The 24,804-nt window shown below is 40.0% G+C and overlaps 2 protein-coding genes across 7 annotated transcripts in view; one reads left to right on the top strand and one right to left on the bottom strand.

Annotated features, from left to right (window-relative positions):
• The window catches only part of LOC139473707 (ADP-ribosylation factor GTPase-activating protein 2-like), a 47,230-nt gene extending 43,358 nt beyond the window's left edge, over positions 1-3,872 (bottom strand). For all 6 annotated transcript variants that reach the window (XR_011653964.1, XM_071256427.1, XM_071256426.1 and 3 more), the window contains exons 1-2: positions 3,780-3,872; positions 736-927 (exon numbers count right to left, since the gene is read on the bottom strand). Coding sequence is in view for 5 of the 6 variants with exons in the window: in XM_071256427.1 (XP_071112528.1) it covers positions 736-927; positions 3,780-3,851 (264 nt within the window). In the remaining variant the exon portion in view is untranslated. The remainder of the gene's footprint in view (positions 1-735; positions 928-3,779) is intronic.
• An 89-nt stretch (positions 3,873-3,961) lies between these two features.
• On the top strand, positions 3,962-17,917 carry LOC139475460 (protein AMN1 homolog). Its single transcript, XM_071258668.1, has 7 exons — positions 3,962-4,032; positions 6,184-6,313; positions 7,655-7,799; positions 11,310-11,527; positions 13,623-13,679; positions 15,818-15,929; positions 17,759-17,917. The coding sequence occupies exons 1-7, from the start codon at positions 3,962-3,964 to the stop codon at positions 17,836-17,838; spliced, it is 813 nt and encodes a 270-aa protein (XP_071114769.1). The 3' UTR covers positions 17,839-17,917.
• The last annotated feature ends 6,887 nt before the right edge of the window (positions 17,918-24,804 follow it).

Here is a 24,804-nt window from a genome sequence, read left to right on the forward strand (position 1 = left end):
TTGAATGCAAATGTCCAAAACTAAACAAGTATCTGTAATTTTCGGATAGAACTGAAAGAATCGCGTCGTCAATTTCGTATTTAAGTATCGTTACTGTTACATTAACCGAAACTGATGTTCTGCCGTAAAAATATACAACACAATACACTTTGACCACAAATGCATTAAATGTGTCACATGTACACATGACCATGTGCTTTGCTATTTATAGCGCTAACGTAATTAAGCTCCGCCCACTGTGATTGATGCAGACGCCAAACACGATCGATTCGATTTTTTATGATAAAACTACAGAAAATTTATTTACTTATATCTTGATATGGAGCCATTTTTTGTATCCATGGTTTGTTATTCAAGTTGATACGAAGTTTGACGGTCAATGGTGATCTGGTTCCCATATGGTTTTCAAAAAACCTCTCCCGACACTCGGTTGTGTTTACATTGTCAGTCATTGTTCGAAACTGAAACACCGCCACCTTGCGGGCTATTTATAGTCAGGGTGGGGCTTTAAGCCTGATCAACAAATTAGTCTTAAAATCTATAAATAACCGGAATCGATACATGTGTGGCTTCCACAAAGTTTTTGAGTCACATAATGGGAGTCAAACCATGGACATTCTGAAGCATGGACAAATGCTTGGTCCACATGTCCAGAGAGGTTAACCCAGTCAGCAATGGTTATATATCACAACATATCAACACAAGTGTCATCCTGTATGCTGTACTTCTACTTACTGCATTGGCATTGCCTCCAACTTGCATGGCCCGCAGTTGAAGCCAGGTCCAGCTGGTGTCCAGCTGTGTGGACCTGATGAATGTCACATGCACCCCTAGTGACCGGTGGACAGCTGAACAGTCGATGCACAGGAACACCCCGTATGTAACACTGGCCCATGTTGGGTTGCTATGACTGCAGTCAAAACATTGCTGGAACACAAGAAAAAAATCATAAACATCGCAGTCAGAATGGAAATAGTTTTGTTGTATTTTCACAATTAAGTTCTGGGTGTTATTTTGGTTGTTTATTGGTTGTCTAATGGCACTCAGAAATGTCATTTAATGCAAGAACTTGTTCTTGGTGCAGTATCGTAGTTATTGTAATTTATGGTAAAGCTATCTAATGTTACAGTATACATTGGGGTAAAGCAAACTTAATTACTTTCCTAATATGCCGAATTTAAGACTAACCTCGTCTTCTTTTAGGGATGGGCTTAAAGAGAAACATGTAATGCGTGGTGCCTTAAAATTAAAATCTATGATCAAGGCAAACAAGTTTCACCTAATTGCAAGTACAGTACCCTTACGTTAAGAGACACATTTAAGGTTTAAACAAAATACATCACCATTAAAATGGGTAAGTTATGATTTAAATAGGTCTTATTTCATTATCCACTCAATGTGTGGTTGGTTATCCATGAACCAATACAGCAATAAGTAGTATCTTTAAATTTAAGTTTTCATATTAATTTGCTTCAATTCAATCATGTGACTTCAAACATTCCACAACTGCATAGTGGGGCTGAGCTTTCACATGTAAACATAGCCAAAGTATGGTGTCGCTGGTGTATTGTGAGTTGAGGTGTTATCTGTTATACAAGTTGCAACTATGCTTCAACCACTAATGTTAGCAGACTGCAGCAACTGTAACCCATGAAATGGAGTGGTTATTGAGATGGAAGCTCCACATGATACTGAAACTGACGTGAATCGATGGCCTGGGGTGTGATATGGCGTCGCCGTGGAACGAACATGGCGGAGGAAGAGCAACAGCAGCTGGTTTGTTTAACTGCTGTATGCTGTTAAATGCTGTGCAATGAGCAACAGGTGAACATGTGGTTATGCAACTTTTCAAGGATTGCTCATACCTTTATCCAGAGGGACATACATAATTCCTAGGGCACCAATGCCTACCTCGGACAATTGTGACTGCTGTGGCATACATAGACACAGTGGTTTGAATATGTTACGGATAAGCCTGCGGCATGAGAGATGGTTGAAATTATCTTTCCATATTTCTTCCCAGGTAATAATATTCAAATAATCAACAAGTTTAAAGAAAGTATTTCACCGGAAATTGATACATATGGGCCATCTTGCTTGACAGTAATTAAAGAATGGTGTTACAAGGATACATTAGATGGCGGGATAAAGTTCAGACAGTGCCTTTGATCGTTTAGCAAAGCATCTAAGAATAAATTAAACAACTTAACATCATATTTCTTATTACGTCTACAAATAATATATCATTAATACTTAGAAATTAATCAAAATGTGTATCTGCTCTTTAACTCATGAAAGTCACTAGTCAAAAGCTCAATAATTTCAGTAAGATCAGTTGTTGAAAGTTAATATGGAATAACACTAAAATCTTTCTACATATCATGATATTGGTTACACATAATACACATAATGACATTCCACAAGTTGGTTGATGATGCAAAATATGTCTTAAAAATGTTGAATCACATATATATCTCGGCATCAGCATGGAAAATACAACCATGACTAATGTGATATCAACACGATCAAGAATATACCCAAAATTCAGCTGGTTCTAGTTCAGTATTTTGAGTCTGCAATATTATTAATATTGATGTTGAGTTAGAAATAACCTGTCCGACAGATATGGATTTCCAGCAGTCACACTCTCTATGCTAAGTTAGCATGTGGATTACTTTCTTGTACTACGAAGGTTTTTTCAAATAGCATCTCCATTTTGTTCACCTTAAGGTCAACATAATGCTATCCACTTGCTTGCATTAAAATAAACATATTGTTTACTAGGGCCGTTACGATTCACTTGCGTATTCGGTGAATCGAACTGTATCCATTCATGAATTGAATTCGTTATTCGTGGACACTAGAATCGAATATTTATGAATATGCAATCATGTGCATTTACATACCCTGTACCGAAAACATCCATAAGAACATATGATAGACAACACTCTTATAATATTTAATTTGACAGGAATTTGGTCACTGGTCATTGTAGCATTTGAGCAGATACTAAGAGTAAGTACCTGGACAAGTGCAGTATGTGAATGTATAATATAGATAATTAACAAACCATGTCAAATAATTTATGTTGTTAATGTTTCATTGAATATAACAAATTATACATCAACTGCTGACTTATTATTGTATTCGTGAATTAATATTCGTATTCATTACCCTATATTCGTGATACAAATGGTATTCACATCACAGGTTATTCGTTGCAGCCCTATTGTTTACATCCCATGAACGACATCAATATGTTACTTCCTTATTGAAGCAGAAGCAGCAGATGTATGTATGTTTGTACAGTCATAACCCGGGTAACCATCTGTAGCATGAAAAATTGTTTTTATAAAGGCACAATGCAACCGACAAGCAGTGCCTCACTATAAGCCACTGCAGTTTCTAAATTGTGGACAAAATGTGTCTGTTCAGGTACAGATGGCTATCCCTAGTCAATATTGTCTACCTTTGAGATGTAAAAAGTGTTTTAATAACGTTTGATAGTTTTTTGAATTATACAAAAATGGTCAAATAGGTTATTTCTTTGTAAGCAGTACATCAACACTAGATATATCGAAAGAATATCAAGTGATCAGAATTCAAGCACAGAGAAACATTGAGAAAATGCGACTTGTCAGTGTCACGTCATTTCCATTCGCGTGGAAGCTTAACACATGTAAGCTGAAAAGTCGATATTTTGATCATTTGAAGACGGTAAAATACATTGATCACTACGTATGGAGCTTTTGTATGCTTATTTCTGTACATATACTTACTTTGTTGGTCGGTATCGACCTTAAACGCTTGAAAATTGCATTAATATCGGCTTTACAAGGCTGTTCTGCCATTTTGATGACGTTCCCTTTCAACTCACGTGACCGGATACACACAAGCAGAAGAAAATATGCTTCGTTCTTTGATTGGCTGATGAGAATCGTTGGTTGCAACCATAAACAACATGGCGTCTGAGAAGCCAGGTGCGTTCACTGACAGCATGATGTTTCCAACTGTGCCATCTTTACTTGACTCGTAAGAAACTACCATTTCACTGAGTGAAGTAATTTTATCAGGCGCTTCGATAGGACGCATTAACAGCTTATACATTACTGTATATTTTGCGTGTCTTTAGCTTGATCGTCAGCTGTCACGATGTGTCATGATCAAAGAAGACCCATGAGTCAGATCTTGTTTGGGGAAGATGACTAAAATAGTTTACCCATATATAATTTGAAGACCCATGGCATCATCTCGAACCAAAGACGTATCAACATTGTCTTTGATACTGTTTAGTAGCTGAGTCATTCTCAAAATTGTACAAATTTTACTGACTGTCAAATTGAAAAATCAGTTTTTGACTTGACAATTTTCAGTTTATGAACTTGGTATGCACGACGGAAAGATATCAATACCAATTATACAAACTTAATATTTCCCCGTTTTGCTTTTTTAACATTTAATTTTTTTGTAGAAAAACAAGTTTTTCATTGCCATTTGTTTGTAAACAATTGTTGTTAACTCCTTGAGCTTATTCCGCTACAGAATGTTCTGCTCCATTGACCAGACCATGGGTGTACATGGTGTAGGCTTATCAAGTGACCAGACTTTTCTTTTGTTTGTAAACAAACTTACTTGTACCGAAATAGGTACAGACAGGCCTAGTGCTTGCCTTCTCTGTGAGCTTTATACATATTGGACCGGCCTCCGTGGTCTAGTGGTAGAGGTCCGTAAGGTCCGGAGTTCGATATCCGGCTGCGTCATACCAAAAGACGTTAAAATATGGTACTTGTTGTTACCCTGTTATTCGGCATTAAAGGGCTAAAACAAGGACTGGTCGGCTTGGAGTCAGTATACTGTATCTGAGTGGGGTATTCATGTTAAACTGCGGCATGGTATCTCGGTGAGCTAGCACTATAAATCGGCATCAGTCCGGTCTAGTACAAGCAGCCACATACACACGTGCATGCACGTCGCTATATAAGTGCAATAATCATGGACGCGACGATAACCCCATTTCACCTCACCTTATACATATTGTTTTGCATAATTATATTGACATACTACTACAGCTGTGACAGTGAGGTACATGACAATATAGCTTCACACAAGAAAGAAAACATATTGCTATCTCTCTGAAGGGTTCGTTAACAGCTTGTGGAGGATAAATGGGCAACTGGAAATAACTTTTCACATTTAAGGATATTTTCTCAATGAAAGTTACCGGTATGTTTATCTATATGTATAGACTCATACAAATTGAAACTGATGAGAAACACATTAATGGACTGTGTAAGATGTGACAATATGACAGAGGTACTATAGACTGGTCACAAGAAACTATGGATAGCAGAGTGTTTGGCTCTACATGACTCGAAATCTAGGCTTTGATAAACACTGGCTTCAAAGCTAATCGAGCTGGCAATTAGTATTTTGTAACTCATCCTTTAGAAATACACAAAAGTTTTATTTCAGTTTGCCACTAATAAAAAAACTTGACTGAAGCCATTTTACTCTGCGCAGCACTTGTGTTGTTGTCTACGCTGTGCAGAGCTCTATTGTTTGGTCCAGACTTGGTCCTCTTTGGTCATATAGTTGGAATGTTGCTGAACACGGCGTTAAACAGCAAACAAGCAAAATGTTCAATCAACCATGTTAGACTCTGACCAGCCAATACAGTTAAGGTTCCTGGGGACCAATTCTAATGCTGACTCCGAAGAGGGAGTAAATCTATGTCAGTTTAAACCTCGGACATCGGAATAGTGCTGCATATTCAATGCATGATGGTTTATGTGCTTTACATCGAATTCAGATTTCAAGCCCTGAGGCATTTGATTAATATACAAGAGATATCAAGACAAAATAATAACTATGATGCATGTAAGATGTTGTCTCATGTTTGTGCACATCGATAACATGTTCCAGAATATTAAACAACATTATCTTATGTACTACCATATGTAAACAATAATTGTTTCAGCCATGGTAATGAGGCAAAACACAAATCTCTTAGGCTTTGGGACTGGTGATCCTGAAAATGTGAAATGTTTTTATCACGGGTGTGCATCAAGATGCATATAGCCAACTGTTTCACTTCACTATTCTTCCAGCATTATTTCTTCATCTGAGTAACTTGCCTGTTCAGTGGACAAGTAGCGAAGACTTTAAGTTCGCTCTGTGTTTCAGGTCAGTGAAGGTTGTAGTGCTGAATCTAGACAGTGGCAGCGACCTGGAAAGTCTGCCTCTCCATATCAAAGACAAATGTCTGACTCTGATGTGCAAGCGAGGGATCATATCAGACTCTAACATCAGAGCTGTGAGGAAATGTTCACCCTTCCCTACTGATGACATGTCTGACTGTGTAGTATAACTGTAAGGGACTGTTGTACCAAGAACTGTAAAGGACTGTTGTACCAATAACTGTAAAGGACAGTTGTCCCAATAACTGTAAGGGACTGTTGTACCAAGAACTGTAAAGGACAGTTGTCCCAATAATTTTCAGGGACTTGTCCCAATAACTGTAAGGGACTGTTGTCCCAATAACTGTAAAGGACAGTTGTACCAATAACTGTAAGGGACAGTTGTACCAATAACTGTAAGGGACTGTTGTCCCAATAACTGTAAAGGACAGTTGTCCCAATAACTGTAAGAGACTGTTGTCCCTATAACTGTAAGGGACTGTTGTCCCAATAACTGTAAAGGACAGTTGTACCAATAACTGTAAGGGACTGCTGTACCAATAACCGTAAGGGACTGTTGTACCAATAACTGTAAATGACAGTTGTCCCAATAACTGTAAAGGACAGTTGTCCCAATAGCTGTAAAGGACAGTTGTACCAATAACTGTAAAGGACAGTTGTCCCAATAACTGTAAGGGACTTTTGTACCAATAATTGTAAGGGACAGTTGTACCAATAACTGTAAAGGACAGTTGTCTAAATAACTGTAAGGGATTGTTGTACCAATAACTGTAAGGGACAGTTGTCCCAAGAACTGTAAGGGACTGTTGTACCAATAACTGTAAGGGACTGTTGTACCAATAACTGTAAGGGACTGTTGTACCAATAACTGTAAAGGACAGTTGTCCCAATAACTGTAAGGGACTGTTGTACCAATAACTGTAAGGGACTGTTGTACCAATAACTGTAAGGGACTGTTGTACCAATAACTGTAAGGGACAGTTGTCCCAAGAACTGTAAAAGGCTGATGTCCTAGTAGCTGTAAAAGGCTGGTGACCCAATAACCGTAACAGGCTGATGTCCCAATACTGTATTCCAGTATTTTACTCATCAAGGAATACATTCACAGGTTGATTGTACAGAACTTTTTATTTGTTTGGTTAAATATAACTAGTTCCCCCCCTCCCCCCCAAAAAAAGTCTGCCTTGCCGCAAGATATTTTCAAAAGCCATTCTTTAATTTTTTTTTAAGCCTAAAATACTTTGGTCCCAATAACTATAAAACACCTTTGTCCCAGTAGCTGTAACAGGCTGATGTCCCAATAACTGTAAAAGGCTGATGTTCCAATAGCTGTAAGACTTTTATCCTAATCAAGGCAATAACTGTTAAAGGTTGAGGAAGGCGTACTAACGAAGTAGTGAACTATATCAGAAGACATTGCCACCTAAGAAAGTTTAACATTGTTATTATTTCTGCAGGTTCTTCATAACAGGTTGCAGAAGCTGGACCTCAGTGAGTCTGAAGTCACAGATGCTGGTCTTGCAAATCTTTCAAAGTGTCCTCAACTCAAGAAGATTGATCTAAACTCTATCAAGGAATCAAGAACAGCTGTCACAACACAAGGTGAGGGATCTGTGACTAGCAGTATCAGTCAGGGTTTCTTGGAATACTTCTGAATCTAGTAGTACTGGTTTCCAATAATTCCGCAATCTGTGACCTCTGCTGCTCATCCCAAACCCAAGTCTTGTAAAATTCTGTTAGGTATGTTAGGTACGCTCAGCTCATAATGGTTCTTAATCTAATTTATAATGTGATGAAAGTAATGCTAAGAGCCAAGTAGAGACTCAAAAGTCTTTGTCACAGACTGGTGACATGTAGGGGCAGCAGGTTAGCTGACTTCTTTAACAGACTCATTGACAACGTATTTGGTACTACACATTGTGCAGCCATGTTGTTAATGTTTAAACTGGGTTATAGACAGTTGTCATCAATTATATATTGGTAAGGCTTAAGTTAGGTGTTTTTTTCTTACAAGCAGTTGGCTTCTTTTGCTTCTTTTTCAAGATGGCAGTTCATCCATCAAGGTGCAGGTCCATGGTAATCTTAGTTCAAAAAGAGAAATGAGAAACACATTCTCATCATTTTATATTTGCAAATGTGGTTGCAAGTGAGGATTCCAAGTATTTTCAGAAGTTCCTATTGACCTCTACATTTATAGGAGAAGTATAAGGCAGTCTGTGGATTTAGCCACTAGTCTAGAGCCTGAGTCTAGTAAAAGTCTGTTTGGCCTTGTAAGCACAGTAAGTTAGTCCATATGATGACACCAATCTCAGGTGAAATTGATGCTAGGATCCATGTTCAGGCTAGTTGACTGAAAAGATTGTGGTGCAGACGAACACATGGATAAGGATATGGATTTCCCCCAAAACTTTAAAATCTGTATGTTTATGTGCGGGGATGTGGTGGGTTGTTTTTCATGATCATATTCTGCAAAACTCCAGCTATTGAGAGCGGCCTGTAAATAATCTAGTCTGAACCAGATAAACCTATATTTTACCTTATCCTGCATTACATATTGCAATTTGCTCTTATTACTAAAGTCCCAAAGTCCTGACTGGAAAGGAATGACGATTTACCAGCGTCGTCAGTAACTCTTTGCCCAACATGACCTCCATGACCCTCATGACATATGGTGTCGAAGACACGCCCCCTACATGTCCTTTTTCTCTACGCTTACAAAGCAGGATGTGGGAGACCAGGGCCTACTTGCACAAAGTGATCTTAGCGCTAAGATGATCGTAACTCCCATACTTTAACATAGGCGTGCAATAGTCATAGCGCTAAGATCGTTTTGTGCAAGTGGGCCCAGATCTTACCTAGTTTTTTTAAGAATTTCATATTGTTCTGAGCGTAGTCGGTGTGTTATCCATCCTTTTTATTCCAGTGGACTAGGTTATCCAGCGTTTACAACTCATGGAACTAAAAATATCCATGCCTTCACATTGGGTCGTGTTTCATGTTGGCTGCCATTTTTCCTGTTGGCGGGCGATGTGAATGGTTGTTGTGAACATCATGATTTATGTTTAATATGAATAAATTTTAACTTAATCTGCATCACTCCTTAATGCATTTGCTGGTTTCTTTTGATAGTAAAATGAAGCTGTGTAAGGTCCAGCTGAAGAAGTAGTTGTTCCTATCAGTTGTCAGGGAGACCACATGACACAGCGTCTACCTGACCTCAGAAGTGATGACGTCACTCATCTTTGCATTACTGCTTGTGACCAGGCTGACAAGTTGTGAACAATAAAATTGCTCAGCAATCTGTGTTCATCCTGTTTGGTTGTTCATTGTTTATGATTTATATGTGATTTATCTTCCTCCTCTGGTTGGTGTCTTCACGGTTCACCTTATATTTTTGTGATAATATCAATGTCTTGCACATGATGGTGATTTATAGTCACAGTAGTATTCATGTGCTTTGTTACATTCCGCCATCTTGAATATTTTGCATGGTCTCATTTGTGGCACACGTTATTTTGCCTTACCTATAACCTCTCCTTGGCTTATAAAGTGTTTTCACTTTATTCAGCATCATTTTCATCCTTTAACAACCATAATTGTTGGGTTAAATATTGGATTATTATTCCCTATGTTTGGGTACATTTGGTTATCGATACTTATGCTTAAATTGCAGATTGATGCTTGCCCACTGTATTGTTTGTCATGGTAAGAAGTCACCAAAGGACCCTCACCATGGTGCCTTGATTGTACCGTTCTGTGCTGTTTGGGAAGAAGTGTCAATTTTGTTCCCCCCTCTCCCTGCCAGTCTTTGCTTAGTATCTCCAGGTATCCAGGAAGTGTACGGTAGACCTTACAACACTCTAGGAGGATGTCAGACTCGACGTCTGGGATATCTGGACCTCACCAACTGGAACCTGGAACACAACACAAGCTCCTCTGCCAACCCTGGTCTGTGACTTTCCGCTTCAATGGCAAGATCTCACTCCAGGGGAGTCCACTTCTTGGACCAGACAGCCTTAGGGCTGTGGTCCCAAGATCAAAAACAGTGGCAAATCAGAAACTGCGGTCAGCTGGCAGCACAGTATTGACCAATGCCAAGCTGCTGATTGCCACGGAAAACACAACGGTCATCTGGTTCATCAACAAGCAGCTAATAGACTGGAGACCAGAGCGAGACACAATGTCCTGGCCGATGCTCTAACAAGGCCGGACCAACCATCCCCCACAGAGTGGAAGCTGCATCCAGAGTGCTTCCGTCCACTGTGCCAGCAGTCGACCTGTTTGCCATAAGACACAACACGCTGTTGAACACACTCGTGTCACCAATGCTGGATCGTCAGGCCTGGACCATCGATGCCCTCACCCTAGACTGGTTCCCGGACCTATTACACGTTGCTGAGCAACCAGCTCTAAAATTCTCGGAGTGCTCCAATCCACTGCATGACCCTCACAGCCTCCATCCGTACCAAGAGCAGTTTCAACTTCATGCTTTTGTTGTATGAAGGCGCTAACCTCCAAGGATTACTCAAGGAGAGTAACCCAAAGATATAGCTCAGGGCTCATAGACCATCCACCAGGGGCTGTGTGATGATAAATGTGCCTCCATTAGCACAATTCATGGCGGATTACTTACTCCACCCGAGAACAAAGAAACACCTTAAGGGTGGTACTATAGCTATGTACCTGTCCGCCATCAATACTGTCGGCGCTGTCGCTCAAGTCCGGAAACTATTATGATACCGGAGTTGACGGCTTTTACTAAAGGGCCCTCCCATGACTGATATCTTCTTCCCCTCCATATCATCAGCCCTGATGGATGTTCGAAGACAATAATGACATATCGGGGGCGTGCCTTCCGACACCAGATGTCATGGAGATCATGTTGGGCAGAGTTACTGAAGATGCTGATAGATTGTCCTTCATTTCCAGTTCAGACTTTGGTAGTAAGAGCAATGTGCAATATGTAATGCAGGATAAGTATATAAAATAATACTCTGATTATGGATTAATTGCTATTATTATGATGACATTTCTCTGTATGGAAGCCTACTTAAAATGAACGAATTATTTGGAGTGTTTAGCCATAGTTTGATAAAGGTTCTTAATCCACAGGCATCACATCCCTTTCCCAGTACTGTCATCAACTTCAAGTGGTGTACGTGCGTCGCTGTGTTAACCTGACAGATGATGCACTCATTGCCTTGTCTCAGAACTGTCCGCAACTGAGGGACCTCAATATAGGAGGCTGTCCTAACATCACAGACAGGACCCTCACAGCACTTGGACAGTATTCCAATTTTCTTAAATCTCTCAACTTTTCAAGAGCCAATGTGAGTGTTCTAAGTACAGGAAAAGACAAACAATGAATACATTTGCCCTAGTTAACATTAAAGTCAGAGTTACTGAGTTTCAATTTGATTTTCGTTTTACTTCCTTGAAATTAAATATGTGCATTGGGCAACAAAGGAAGCATAACTTATATACTGGAAAGATTTTGAATATCTTCCAAATATTTGTTAAAACATTCAAGCAGGGGTGGTCGGGTAGCCTAGTGGTTAAAGCGTCCGCTCATCACGCTGAAGACCCGGGTTCGATTCCCAACATGAGTACAATGGGTGAAGCTGATTTCTGGTGTCCCCCCGCCGTGATATTGCTGGAATATTGCTAAAAGCGGCATAAAACCATACTCACTCACTCACTTGACTCGTCACACTGTGGAAATGATGGCCACATATCAAACGAATAGGACACATGTTTCTCAGAAATATAGGGTCATTAGATGTTTACATTTTCTCCTGATTATTTTTGGGCAAGCATTTCTCATGAGAACAGGGGCGGTGGGTTAGACTAGTGGTCAGAGCGTTCACTCATCATGACGAAGACCCGGGTTCAATTCCCCTCATGGGTACAATGTGTGAAGCCCATTTCTGGTGTCCCCCATTGTGATATTGCTGGAATATTGCTAAAAGCGGCTTAATGCAATAGTCACTCTCTCTCATAAGACGAACTTTCATGATTGTTTTGTCATCTTTATTCTGATCTTTAGAAACAGCTGAAAGTTTCTTTAAAAGCTGTTTATCCTGAATTAAACTTGAGGCATTTACGGTGAGGAATTACCATTTGGTCAGAAGAAATATGTAAATATTCTCATAGATATACTTACAACAAATTGTCCTTTGGGCATGCCAGACACCCATGATCATGAGTTGGAATCTGAGATTTGTCCATTTTGCTCACCTGCCTGAAAGTCAAGTGGGCTTACCGTATTCGACGTTATAAGCGCCCCTCCCTAATAAGTGCCCACGTCGAGATTTGCTAATATATTGGCTAGTGAATATTCCCAATTAGCACCCCTTACGACCCCTATTTGCATATAATACGCACCACTTCCTTCCCCTATTCGCGTATAATATGCACTCGTGTGTTATATGCACCCTTTATTATTGGCAATTAAATTCTGGAAAAATATATCTGTCGTACATAAGCATTTCAGGCTGTCTGCATAAACCACAAAATTTATCTTTCAACTGTTTTTTTTCACCAAAATAATATTCTAGGAAGAGCCCCCTATTTCTAATGTTGAGAGCGCCCTGGGCGCTTATTACTTCGAATATGATATGTCATGTGTGTCGTCCATCGTAAAAATCTTCTCCTTTGCAACCACACCGCCAGTGAAGCTGAAACCTCTCATACTGGTACTTGTTACCAGTGTATGAATTTGTTTCCATTGTTTACGACCCTGTGAGCCCCAGTAAGCCAGACATTGATCCACTGTCACCAAGATCTTAAATGAAACTGAAATTTGGCATGCATGTTCCTTCTTATGAATACAACTTATCTTGTTCATATCAATGTGTTGTTTTTTTAAATAATCATTTATCTTTTGTGCCAATTTTTCTTGAACTTACTGTTGATGTTTGCACTTATATAAGGTCGATTGTCTTCCTAAGTCAGGTGAGATACAGAGCCTTGTGGCTAGGGCTGGGACGAGTCCCACTTTACTACCCGGGTACCCACCTCCCTATTACCCGACCCTACCCGGGTACCCACTGTAGGTCTCAGGAGATGTCTCAAAATGTCTGATTGGGAAAATCTTTAGCATAGCCCTGGCAAAACGTTTTTAGATACATGTATTAAACAATCTGGTCATGCACACACTGAAGTTGAATTAAGTTATATCTTTATTCAACCATGTGAAAAATCGGAAGGAATGGGTGCATAGTCAGAAAGAAATGCGAACATTAGTGACTTGTAGTGTAACCATAGAGTTCTAAATAATTTTTGTCATTAAACAATATATCACGTGACTAACCATGGGTCCGGGTTGTCCTGTGGGTACCCGGGTCCTACTCAGTACCCACCCGACCCGGGTACCTGAGTTACCCGGCCCAGCCCTACTTGTGGCTCTATGTTTGTTTTATACAGATCACAGATAACGGAGTCTTCAATCTTGTGAATGGAGCCTGTGCCAAAACATTGAAGGTAATCCAACACAACAAGAGGGCTCCACCCAATCTGCTGATTCCATAATCCCTCCTGATTACACCTCATTGATGCTTCCATGCATCAAACTGCTGCAGTTCATCATGCACTGTATGATATGGCCAACTGATGAATAAGATTGCAATTACTTCAATTCATTTTCATTTATCTGCACCTCTGCAAGATGTCTAGCATAATATATCTGCTTCTAGATGATAATTGGAAAATCTGAAACATATGTGAAGTATGTGTGGTCTACCTGAGAAACTTGTGGGCATACTGATTAAGAATATAGGTCCCCAGCAATCTGTGCTTGTCCCAAGCGAAGCTGAATGATCGAGTGGTTATGCTGGGTGATTTGGTTGATTACATGGCAGTTGTGTGGGTTGATGCTCATAATATCAGTCACTCAGAGTTTGAACTTAACGCTAGCCTGTTAGCCCGGGGCCAGTATAAATTCCTACCGGCTAGTACAAATTTCCCATTATTTTAACATTACAAGGGCATTCTATCTGTACCATTTGAGTTTAGTTCTAACCCTGTCACGGATTTGTCTGGTCCATACTAATTTCTGGGGGCACGGGTGGCCCAGTCGTCTAAGCGCCGCGTTTCGCTGTGCAGAGTTGCGTCCCTTGGGTACGCCAGAAACCTATGATTGTGGGTTTGAATCCCGGTTTACCACGGTTATGTTTCTAGGTTAGTCAGCACCATACCCGAGCTTGTAGGTTTCACTGAAGTGGTAAACGTCTGACACCTGCATCACTTCGGGCTTTCTTCCCACATTAAGCTGACACACTGCGATATAACTGAAATATTGTTAAAAGCGGTGTTAAACCCAACTCACTCACTCACTCCATACTAATTTCTGTACAGACCACCATCATGTAGCTAGAATATTTTGAAGCATTTAATCACCAACAAACTCTGCTGGAGATGCTGTGCATGTGAACAGGGTATTATGCCCCATTCACATGCACAACAATTACTCAAGTATATTTGTATGTAATTTTGCATGTGTCACTGTACACACGTGTATATGTAAATTTACTATGCGTTCACATGTAAATAAGCTAAGGTGTGTAAATAGGGTACGTAAATGGCGTAAGGCACACATCTCCATCAGTCTGTTCACGTCTTTCTACATGAAAATGTTGTTTTCCAATCAAAGTCACATGAAAAGAGAGTTACCTTACAGAAATCTTCACATAGAGCAACATGTGTTTAATTTAACCTATACACAAATATTTGTCTCCCGGAAACCCAGAGAAAACACCACCCGCCCAGCTCTGGATGTCTGCATTAAAGTTGGTAATGCTGTATACTGAGAGAATACAGAACTGTTGACAATTTGTTGGTGTTGGCAAATCAACAGGTATATTATTTAGATCATCCTCTGAAGTTGGCATAAACGGTCACATTACAATATAATACATGCAGTGCAAATTTACATTTACTTTTGCACCTGCTCCAGACATGATGTAAATGTGTTTCAGATGTAAATATACACACATGAGTAAACACGTTCACATGACAAGCAATATACTCACGTATATTTACACATACCGTATTTGACGTAATAAGCACTCAGGGCGCTCTCAAAATTAGAAATAGGAGGCTCTTATTAGAATATTATTTTAGTAAAATAAACAGAGTTAAAAGATAAATTTTGTGGTTTATGCTGACAACCTGAAATGTTTATGTACGACAGATATATTTTTCCGGGAATTTAATTGCCCATAATTAAATGTGCAAAAAACACATGAGTGCGTATTATACGTGATTATATAAGTCTTGTGTACATTGATCAATCAGAAGGGGTGCTAATTAGGATTGTTCACTGGCCAATATATTAGCAAATATCGCCGCGGGGCGCTTATTACGTCGAATACGGTATATGCAAATATACACACATATGGATAGAGGTGCATGTGAACGGGGTATTAGTTTCACATTTAAAGGCTAGACTTTTTATTATTTCTAGTTCAGATGATTAGTGCCGAATGTGAATTGAAAGTACAAGGTTCATTTCTTCCAAGTAGATATTATGGATACAGGATGCAATGCATATCGTATCGCTGATGTGTACTTGTGTACTTTCCTGGCATTCAGCACTTCATGTCAAGTGTTGCTAATTTCAGGAAATCCACATGGATCACTGCAAGCACCTGACAGATGAGTCTGTGGAGGCCGTCACTCAGTTCTGTCCTCAGATCAACATCCTGATCTTCCACGGTTGTCCACTCATCACTGGTACTCATTTAGGGATGTGTTGACTAGTTGGGGGGGGGGGGGGTGGGGGGGGGGGGGGGACCTGGCATTTCTTTAAAAAGATCATCCGTTCTCAAAAATATCTTCATCCTTTACCCATAAAATACTGTGCAACTGAGAAATGCTGAATGTTGTGAAAATTAAATTGGTTTAGGCTTAAAAAAATAGTAGATCTGGTTCTTGGGCAATCTCATTAAAATCAGATCTTAGTTCTGGCTATCGCTAAACAAAGATCTGAGGACATCCCATTACGGGTCATGTCAGACCGACCTTGCGCGAATTTTGACCGACCAATGGAAGGACCTACAAGAAGTCAAAATTAGCCAATCAGAAGGCAGCTTTCTCGTGCTTTACGGCACTACAATTACAAATTGGCGACAAGGCTTCGAAACATATTTTGACAAATTCTCAATTAAAAATTTGAAACCTGAACAAAAGAACATTCTGGAATGGAAAATATATGGTCTAGATTGTATGGATTCAGTCGTTAAACCTGTAACTATCGTTCGGAATACCCCGTGTTAAAGTTTTCGAGGTTGCATGATTAGAAATGACGTTCCGACTGTCACTTTCATGATTCTGGTAAGCTTTGCTCTGATTGGTCGGATGAAAGGTCGTTCTGACGTGACCCCTAATGGGATGTCCTCAGATCTTTGTTTAGCTGTAGCGAGAACTAAGATCTGATTTTAACGAGATTGGTTCTTGGGCTATGGCTTTTGAATTTTTTTGTGGGCGGCAGGGTTTTTTTTGTTTGTTTTTTTGGGGGGTGGTGTTCAAGGTAGTATGTAACCAAATTTTTATTACAATAATTTCCAAGAAATCCTATATAGGAAAAATATTGTAGCATTTAATAATCAAGCAAAGGTTTGGAAAATATCTGTTGACAACAAGTTTGCGGTGCACATGCTTTGCAAATCCTGCAATCAACCAATCGACCAAAATCTGCACGACAGTTTACGAATCGGATTACGATTTCGCTGCACGATTTTGATTAGACTATGCATGGACTCGTTAGTCCAGCCAAAATGTAACTCCATAATACTAGTCTAGTTCAGCAAGGGTGGAAACTGGACTTTTATAGTCAGTTAACTCCCTTGCCTCGGGGAGATGACCTCCTATGTGAACATGGTGAATGACAATGTGAAGGGTTGGACCTGGTCGTTATAGTGGCCCTTCATACCCTAGGGCTGGCTATCAATTGTACCATGTTTTCCTGACAGACTATCAGGCATGAGTGGCTGAGTCATCTAAGGCCAGGCTTTTTTTATTTTTAGGATTACATATTTTTCAGCCCAAAGTCCAGAGTTGGAGGAGGGGAAAAAGAAAAGAAAAAAGCCAGATGCATTATTTTTAATGCAGAATGCCTCTGGCATACTTTATGAACATATTCTGTGCTCAAAAGACCTCCATTTGTGATGATAAAGCTCCTTATAACAATAAAAATTCCACCACTTCCAACACGGACAATTGTCAAGGGAGGCTATTCATGTTCAGCTTCAAGATCAACAAAGATCAATTATGTATCTCTTCACTAGTTTACAACGGTAAATTCATATATTTTCTTTACTAAAGGGTGATGATAACAAATAAAGTAACTGACTACACGGCTGTTGGCGGGAATTTTTTTTTGTGAAATCTGATATTGTTTACATTTTCTAAAAAATTGGAGTCGTCGGGTCCGTAATCTGAAAAATATAAAATGCCTGGCCTAAGGTTTCACGGTTCTATGCAGTTGCATCCCTTAAGTATTCCAGGATCCTCTGATCTTGTGTTTGAATCCAAGAGAAATGGGATTATTTTTTTTTTTCCAGAACAAGCCAGGATGGCCCTTGAAGAACTCACTGTTGGGAGGACCTCCCAGATGAAACATGTGACATGGACAATATACTGACCGCTGTCACAGGTCCTGATGTTGCTGATCGATTGACTGTCACAGCTCCTGATGTTGCTGATCAATTGACTATCACAGCTCCTGATGTTGCTGATCGATTGACTGTCACAGATCCTGATGTTGCTGATCGATTGACTGTCACAGCTCCTGATGTTGCTGATCGATTGACTGTCACAGCTCCTGTTGTTGCTGATCGATTGACTGTTACAGGTTCTGCTGATGTTGCTGATCGATTGACTATCACAGCTCCTGATGTTGCTGATCGATTGACTGTCACAGCTCCTGATGTTGCTGATCGATTGACTGTCACAGCTCCTGATGTTGCTGATCGATTGACTGTCACAGGTCCTGATGTTGCTGAACGATTGACTATCACAGCTCCTGATGTTGCTGATCGATTGACTGTCACAGGTCCTGATGTTGCTGATCAATTGACTGTCACAGGTCCTGATGTTGCTGATTGATTGACTGCCACAGGTCCTGATGTTGCTGATCGATTGACTGCCACAGCTACTGAATTGCCGATCGATTGACTGTCACAGCTCCTTACAGCTCATGACAGCTTCATGAGATATATAGATGGTATCAAACCCTCAGAGAAATCTGTCATTTTGACAGTTAATCTATTATATAAAATATTTAGTTTTCTATTGTACTATAGTTTTGCCTGGTATTACTGCATGGCGATATTCCAACTTGGTGAAGTTCCTGTTATTGACATCCATGTTCTGAAAGTATGTTCAGTTCTAAATTTTCCAATAGGGTAAACTTATAGACCCCCTTCTTAGCTTTCAGCTAAATTTCATTGGATGCTAATTGTTTATTGTTGAAATGTTGAAAACAAATGGTTTGTTTCATGATCACATAAGTTATTTTTGTATGTACTAAAGTATACTCACTGTTCAGGTGCAGTTTGGTGGTTTTGATGTGTTAAAACATCAGGTCTTCAATCATCTTCCCGAGGCAAGAGACTTAACTGACTTTAAAAGTCCAGTTTCCACCCTTGCCGAACTAGGCTGGAATTACTGGGCTCGATCGTAGCGCCACCAGTGGCTTTTACCAATTATGTCCCTTCTAAGCCTCTCCGATGAACCAATTAGATTCCACCTCTAGCATCACTTGCATTTGCTTCACACAAAATGCTGGCGCAGAGTCAGGACGATCTGATCGATAATCAAGATCTATATTGTGATAAAACAGGTACATCACAAAATGCATCAAATCACATGCTTTGCAAATCCTGCAATCGACCGAAATCTGTACGAGTTTAGGAACCCGATTTCGATTTCGGTGCGCGATTTTGATTGGACTATGCATAGACTGTTAGTCCAGCCAAAATGTAACTCCATAATACCAGCCTAGTTCGGCAAGGGTGGAAACTGGACTTTTATAGTCAGTTAACTCTCTTGCCTCGGGAAGATGGTCTTCAATAGGCATTTTGAAGTTGGTTATTCATAAGGACATGAGATATGTGGATTTTGAACATCTGTATTTTTAATATAGATGGGGTAGTAGTGGGTGGCCTATGGTTAAAGTGTTTGTTTGTTACACCAAAAGCAGGAGTTTGAATCCCACATGGGCATGAAGTGTGCAGTCCATTTCTGGTGCCCCCTGATATTGTGGGATAGTGCTAAAAGTGGCGTAAAGCCGTACTCACTCACTTTATGTAAAAAGAAGACAGTTGAAAAGGTATTTAGAAGAAAGTGATTCATAAGACACAAGGTACTAGTGTATGGATTAAAGAATACATAAGTTAGAAATCCATATATCTGGTGTCTTAATGTAAAGATATGGTTCTCCAAACTTGTTAGGGGCTAATACGAGGACTGGTCGGCTTTGAGTATTCATGTTAAACTGTAGCATGGTATATCAGTGGGCTAGTACTATAAAATTGGCATTAGTTCGGACATGATTCTCCAAACTTGTTGTTGACCTGCCTGGCGCTCAGCATTAAGGGGCGAAGACAAGGACTGATCGGCTTGGAGCTTGTCGTAAGAGGCGTAAGTGCTGATCAATATTTTGAGAAATACCAGAACCCAGGAATTGTAACAATATGTGTTGCAGCTAATATAGTGACTATGCTTGTCGTAAGAAGCGACTAACAGGAGCAGGTGGTCAGACTCCCTGACTCGGTTGGTGCATGTCGTATTACCAATCGCGTGGATCGATGCTCATGATGTCAATCACTGGATTGTCTGGTCCAGACTCCATTATTTACAGACCGCCGTCATATAGCTGGAATATTGCTGAGTGCTGCGTTAAACAACAAACAAACAAAACAAACCCTGATGCCATGGATGACTTCTATGTGCAGCCACTGATTTGTCAGGTCCTGACTCAAATTATTTACAGGCATCAGTGATATTGCTGGACTACTGACTGTAATATCCACTATCTTCCACTGCAATCAGCAATATATAGAAGCTATATTAATGTGGCTGTTGGGTAATCATGTATGAGAAGATAAGCCATTGAATCACTGTATTTACTGACTTACACCCTCTGGGTATGATTGTCCCAAATGAACCAGGTCACACTCTGTATGTCACAGAAAGAATCGCCCAGTGGAGACTTTAGGGCATTGAACTTACAGATCATACATTCAAAACGAAATTTATACGAGGGCTGCGCGATATAACTGGAATACTGTTAAAAGCGGCGTTAAACACAACTCGCTCACTATACGAGGACTGCATTCGTCACCACTCGCCCGTTTCCGTAATCTGCAAGAAGACACGTCTCCCCCTATCGATGAACGTTATATGCGAAAATACAACAAACCAATCAGAATGCTCACATGACTTCAAATCCTTCAGTCAAAGAATCCCTCAGGAATACTTTTTGACTTTACATATGTCTTGCTTTTAAATATATACGCAAGATACAGTTAAATGTGTTCAGTCATACTGTATGATACTGTAAGTCCCAATATGTCCAATACCATATGAAATATATATGATATATGAGGAAAATATATGTGAACCATTACGCAACCAGTTGACAATTCGTTTAGCTTTACCCGTTTGCACTTAGAGTTTGCACTTAGAAACCCAGTTTAAGAAACGGCCACGAGTGGGACACGAGTCGCTGTTCGGTTTGTCCCGGAATAACACGAACTGGTCAGAATGCAAGGGCTGGTCAAGAAGTTCTAAGCCTGTCTAACTTTCAACTATGGACCGTAACAAAGTGAACTAGTCAATGTAGTACGTTGTTTTAGTAGATCGTTGTAAGTTTATTTGGTCTGTTGAGGCTGGTTGTATATACCAATGACAGCTAGTTGAACATCATAGGTGTCCAAATGGACACAGAAATGGAGAAGAACGAGAACCGAGAAGTCCCCAAGACATTCAACCCATGTTTGACTCAGTGACTGCAGTTACTACATCCCCTCATCCGTTCATCCTTCACTTGGGGGCACGGGTGGCCCAGTCGTCTAAGGCGTCCTTTGGGTGTGGGTTCGAATCCCGGTTCGCCCCGATTATGTTTCTAGGTTTGTCAGCACCATACCCGTGCTCGTTGGTTTCACCGAGGTGGTAATCGTCTGAGACCTGCATCACTTCGGGCTTTCCTCTCACATTAAGCTGACATGCCGCGATATAACTGGAATATAGGGCTGGGACGAGTCCAAATTTACGACCCGGGTACCCACACCCCTATTACCCGACCCTACCCGGATACCCGCTGTTGGTGTCAAGAGACAGGTACAAAATGTCCGATTGGGAATAGTTTGACAGTAGCCCTGTAGAATGTATTTAGATACATATAAAACGACCTGGTCATGCATACACTGAAGTTGACTGAAGGTTTAGCTTAGTTCAAACTTATGTAAGTCAGAAGGAACGTGTTCATAGTCAGGAAGCAATGCGAACATTAGAGACTTAAAATTGTCGTGTAACCATGTAGTTTAATAGTGATTTTTTGTCATGAAACAATATGTCAGGTGACCCAGGTCCTCAGTACCCACCCGACCCGAGTACCCGAGTTACCTGTCCAAGCCCTACTGGAATACTGTTAAAAGCGGCGTTAAACCCAACTCACACACTCACACTCACTAGTTCCCTTACATTATGGCTCAGCAAGTCTCGCTTCACAGCAGCCACACATAGACCCGATTGACTGATATTACAACATTCACATGGTTTTAGAATGGTACAATGAATGGTAAAGCATGCAAATTACACTAATACGCGATATTTCATAAGATAACATCATGTCTCCGTTGAAACATAAAACCAATATTTATGAGTCTTCATATTGATATAAGACTTTATCACAGTATCCAATTCCAACATATTAGATGTAAACTTTCGGACAGTTCAGTTCAAAATTCTTCAACCTTTAATACATCACAGGATTTGTAGCTAGACGACGGGAATCTACAGTCTTGACTTACTTAGTTACTTATATTGGAGATTTAACGTGCGCTTTCCGACTGCAAGCGTATGTCGCACACGGGCCCGACCAGGCCATTTAATGTGTTTCCAAAAAGGGGAAAAGTGAGTTTTCTGCAACCCAGGAGGGGGGCTTTAGGGGTTGCTTATATAGTAATTTTGAGATTTGGAAGAATGCCAAGAGTGGGTGGGGGACGAACTAAGGGAGCTGTGTGTGTTGGGTGGTTGTTAGATAAGGTAGTTTGGGTTTTAATATTTTATTTGGGGTTTAAATGCGACTAATTAGTTCTGTTTTAATTAGGTATATGCCTAAGGCTTTGAATTTTTCAAATTTATTTTGTGGATTTAGGATTGATTCTAGTGTAGGTCCGGTTTTAAGATTTAGGGTGATGTGTAGTGTTGTTCGGTGTGTTTGGTAGTGTGTGCAGTGAATGAGTACGTGTTCTGGTGTTTCTTGTTGTTTGCAGTGTGGGCAGTTTCCTGTTGTGTGTAGATTTGCTATTTTACGGCGATTATTTAGTTTGGTGTGGCCTGTTTGTAGTTTAGTAATTATTCTGTCGATTTTTTGGATGGGTGTAGTATTTTTGGTTTATTTAGGTTTTTTTTGAGTACTTTCCTTATTTGGCTATTTGAGTTTTGGTATATATTTTGCCATTTTTTTGTTGATTTTTTGTTTAGTGACACTTTTGATTTCTGATTTTGAGCTGGGTAAGTATAAGCTTATTTTTCTGGGAGTTTAAGGGATAATTTTGCTGCTTTATCTGCCTTTTCATTTCCAAAGATTCCTACGTGGGCGGGGATCCAAACGAACTCTATTTGTTTACCTGCTTTAGTTAAGTTGTTTGAGCTTTTGAGTATTTGATTTATTAGTTTGGGGTGGTTTTTAGTGTTTTTATTTTTTAGGGCTTGTAGTCAACTGAGGGAGTCGGTTAGGATGAGGATATTTTGGTGTTTTTTAGATTGCTGATTGTATAGTGCTGAGGCCATGCCCATTAGATTTCGGCCGTGAAAATGGATTGGTTGTTTGGGAGTCGGTAAGATTGTGTGTTTTTGGTTGGTTGTGCGATGTGGACTCCGAAAACTGTGTGTTTTGAGATCGGATCTGAGGATCCGTCTGTGTATATGTGACACCAATTTGGCTAATTTTCATGTTTGTATGCTAGTGTGGTGGTTTTAGCGATGTTAGGATCGGTCTGTTTATTTAGTGTATCGGCTAGTGTTGTGTCTATTTTTGGTATTTTAAGTTTTGCAGTGAAGATATTGGATGATTTATTGTTTTGTTTAAGATTATTTATTTTGTGTTTATTTAGGCAATTGGTTATTCTTTGGGTAATTTGAGTAAGTAGTGGATGTTTCCGGGCTAGGGCTTGGTTTCTTGGGCTAATATTGTTTTTTATTAAGTTTTCGATTAGAGGGTTTGATTGGAAAGCGGCCCAAAAGTTTAGGGTAAGTTGTTCCCTACGTAGTTTAAGTAGCATTTCTCCTGTTAAGGCCTGGAGTGAAGTGGAGGAGGTGCCATGTTGAGTTCGTGTGATTAGTTTTAGGGCCTGATACTAGATTGAGTCTAGTTTTTTAATGAGAAAGTTTTTTAAGGTGTCGTAAATGGCACTGTCATAGTCTAGTTTGGATCTAATTAGTGATATATAGAGTGAGAGGAGGGTGTTTTTAGAGGCCCCCCAGTAGGAGCCGGTTAGGCATCTTAACGTGTTTAGGTCTTTGCTGCATCTGGTTACATGTACTAGGTTTTTAATGTAAGCATCCCAGGTGAGATGTTCATCGAAGATTAATCCTAAGAATTTAGTTTGTTTTTGGAATTTGGTTTGTTGTTTAGTTGGAGGTTTAGGGAGGCGGGTTGTATATTTTTGTGTTTAAATACTATTCCTGTGTTTTTTTCTGAGTTGAGGGAGAAGCCCCATTTGTCAGCCCATTTTTGTATTTTATTTAGAGATTTTTGTAGTAAGGTTTGGGCCATTTTAATGCTTTTAGTGCGGATCCAGAGGGCTCCATCATCCGCGAATTTTGATGTGTTTACTTTGGGGGATAGTCCCTCGAATAGATCGTTAATCATAATATTGAAGAGTGTTGGGCTTAGGATGCTGCCCTGGGGAGTGCCATTTTCTAGGAGACATTGGTCCGATAGCGTTTGGTCTATGCCCACGGTGATTTTGCGGTTTGTTTGGAAACTTTGGGTGTAGTTAATTATTTGACCTTTAAGACCTACTTTTTGTAGTTTTTGTATTAGCCCGTTATGCCAAACTATGTCGAATGCTTTGGAGAAGTCTAGAAAGATGCCTGTAGTATATTGTTTGTTAAGTTGGGTTGTTTTAATGTCCTGCTCTAGTCGGGCGAGGTTATCTAAGGTTGAGCGTCCAGGAGTGAAACCGCTTTGGTCTGGATTTATTATGTTGTTTTGTTCTAAGTAGTGTTGTAACCTGTTTTTTGCCATTGATTCCATTACTTTGCATAAGTTAGAAGTTAGGAAGATTGGTCTGTATGAATTAGCCTGGTCAGCTTGTTTATTGGGTTTGGGGATTGGTATGACCAGGGTTTGTTTCCAAGGTGATGGGGCCTGTCC

The sequence above is a fragment of the Haliotis cracherodii genome, unplaced genomic scaffold (assembly GCF_022045235.1).
Source record: "Haliotis cracherodii isolate W230 unplaced genomic scaffold, xgHalCrac1.p SCAF_3, whole genome shotgun sequence".
NCBI lineage: Eukaryota > Metazoa > Mollusca > Gastropoda > Lepetellida > Haliotidae > Haliotis > Haliotis cracherodii.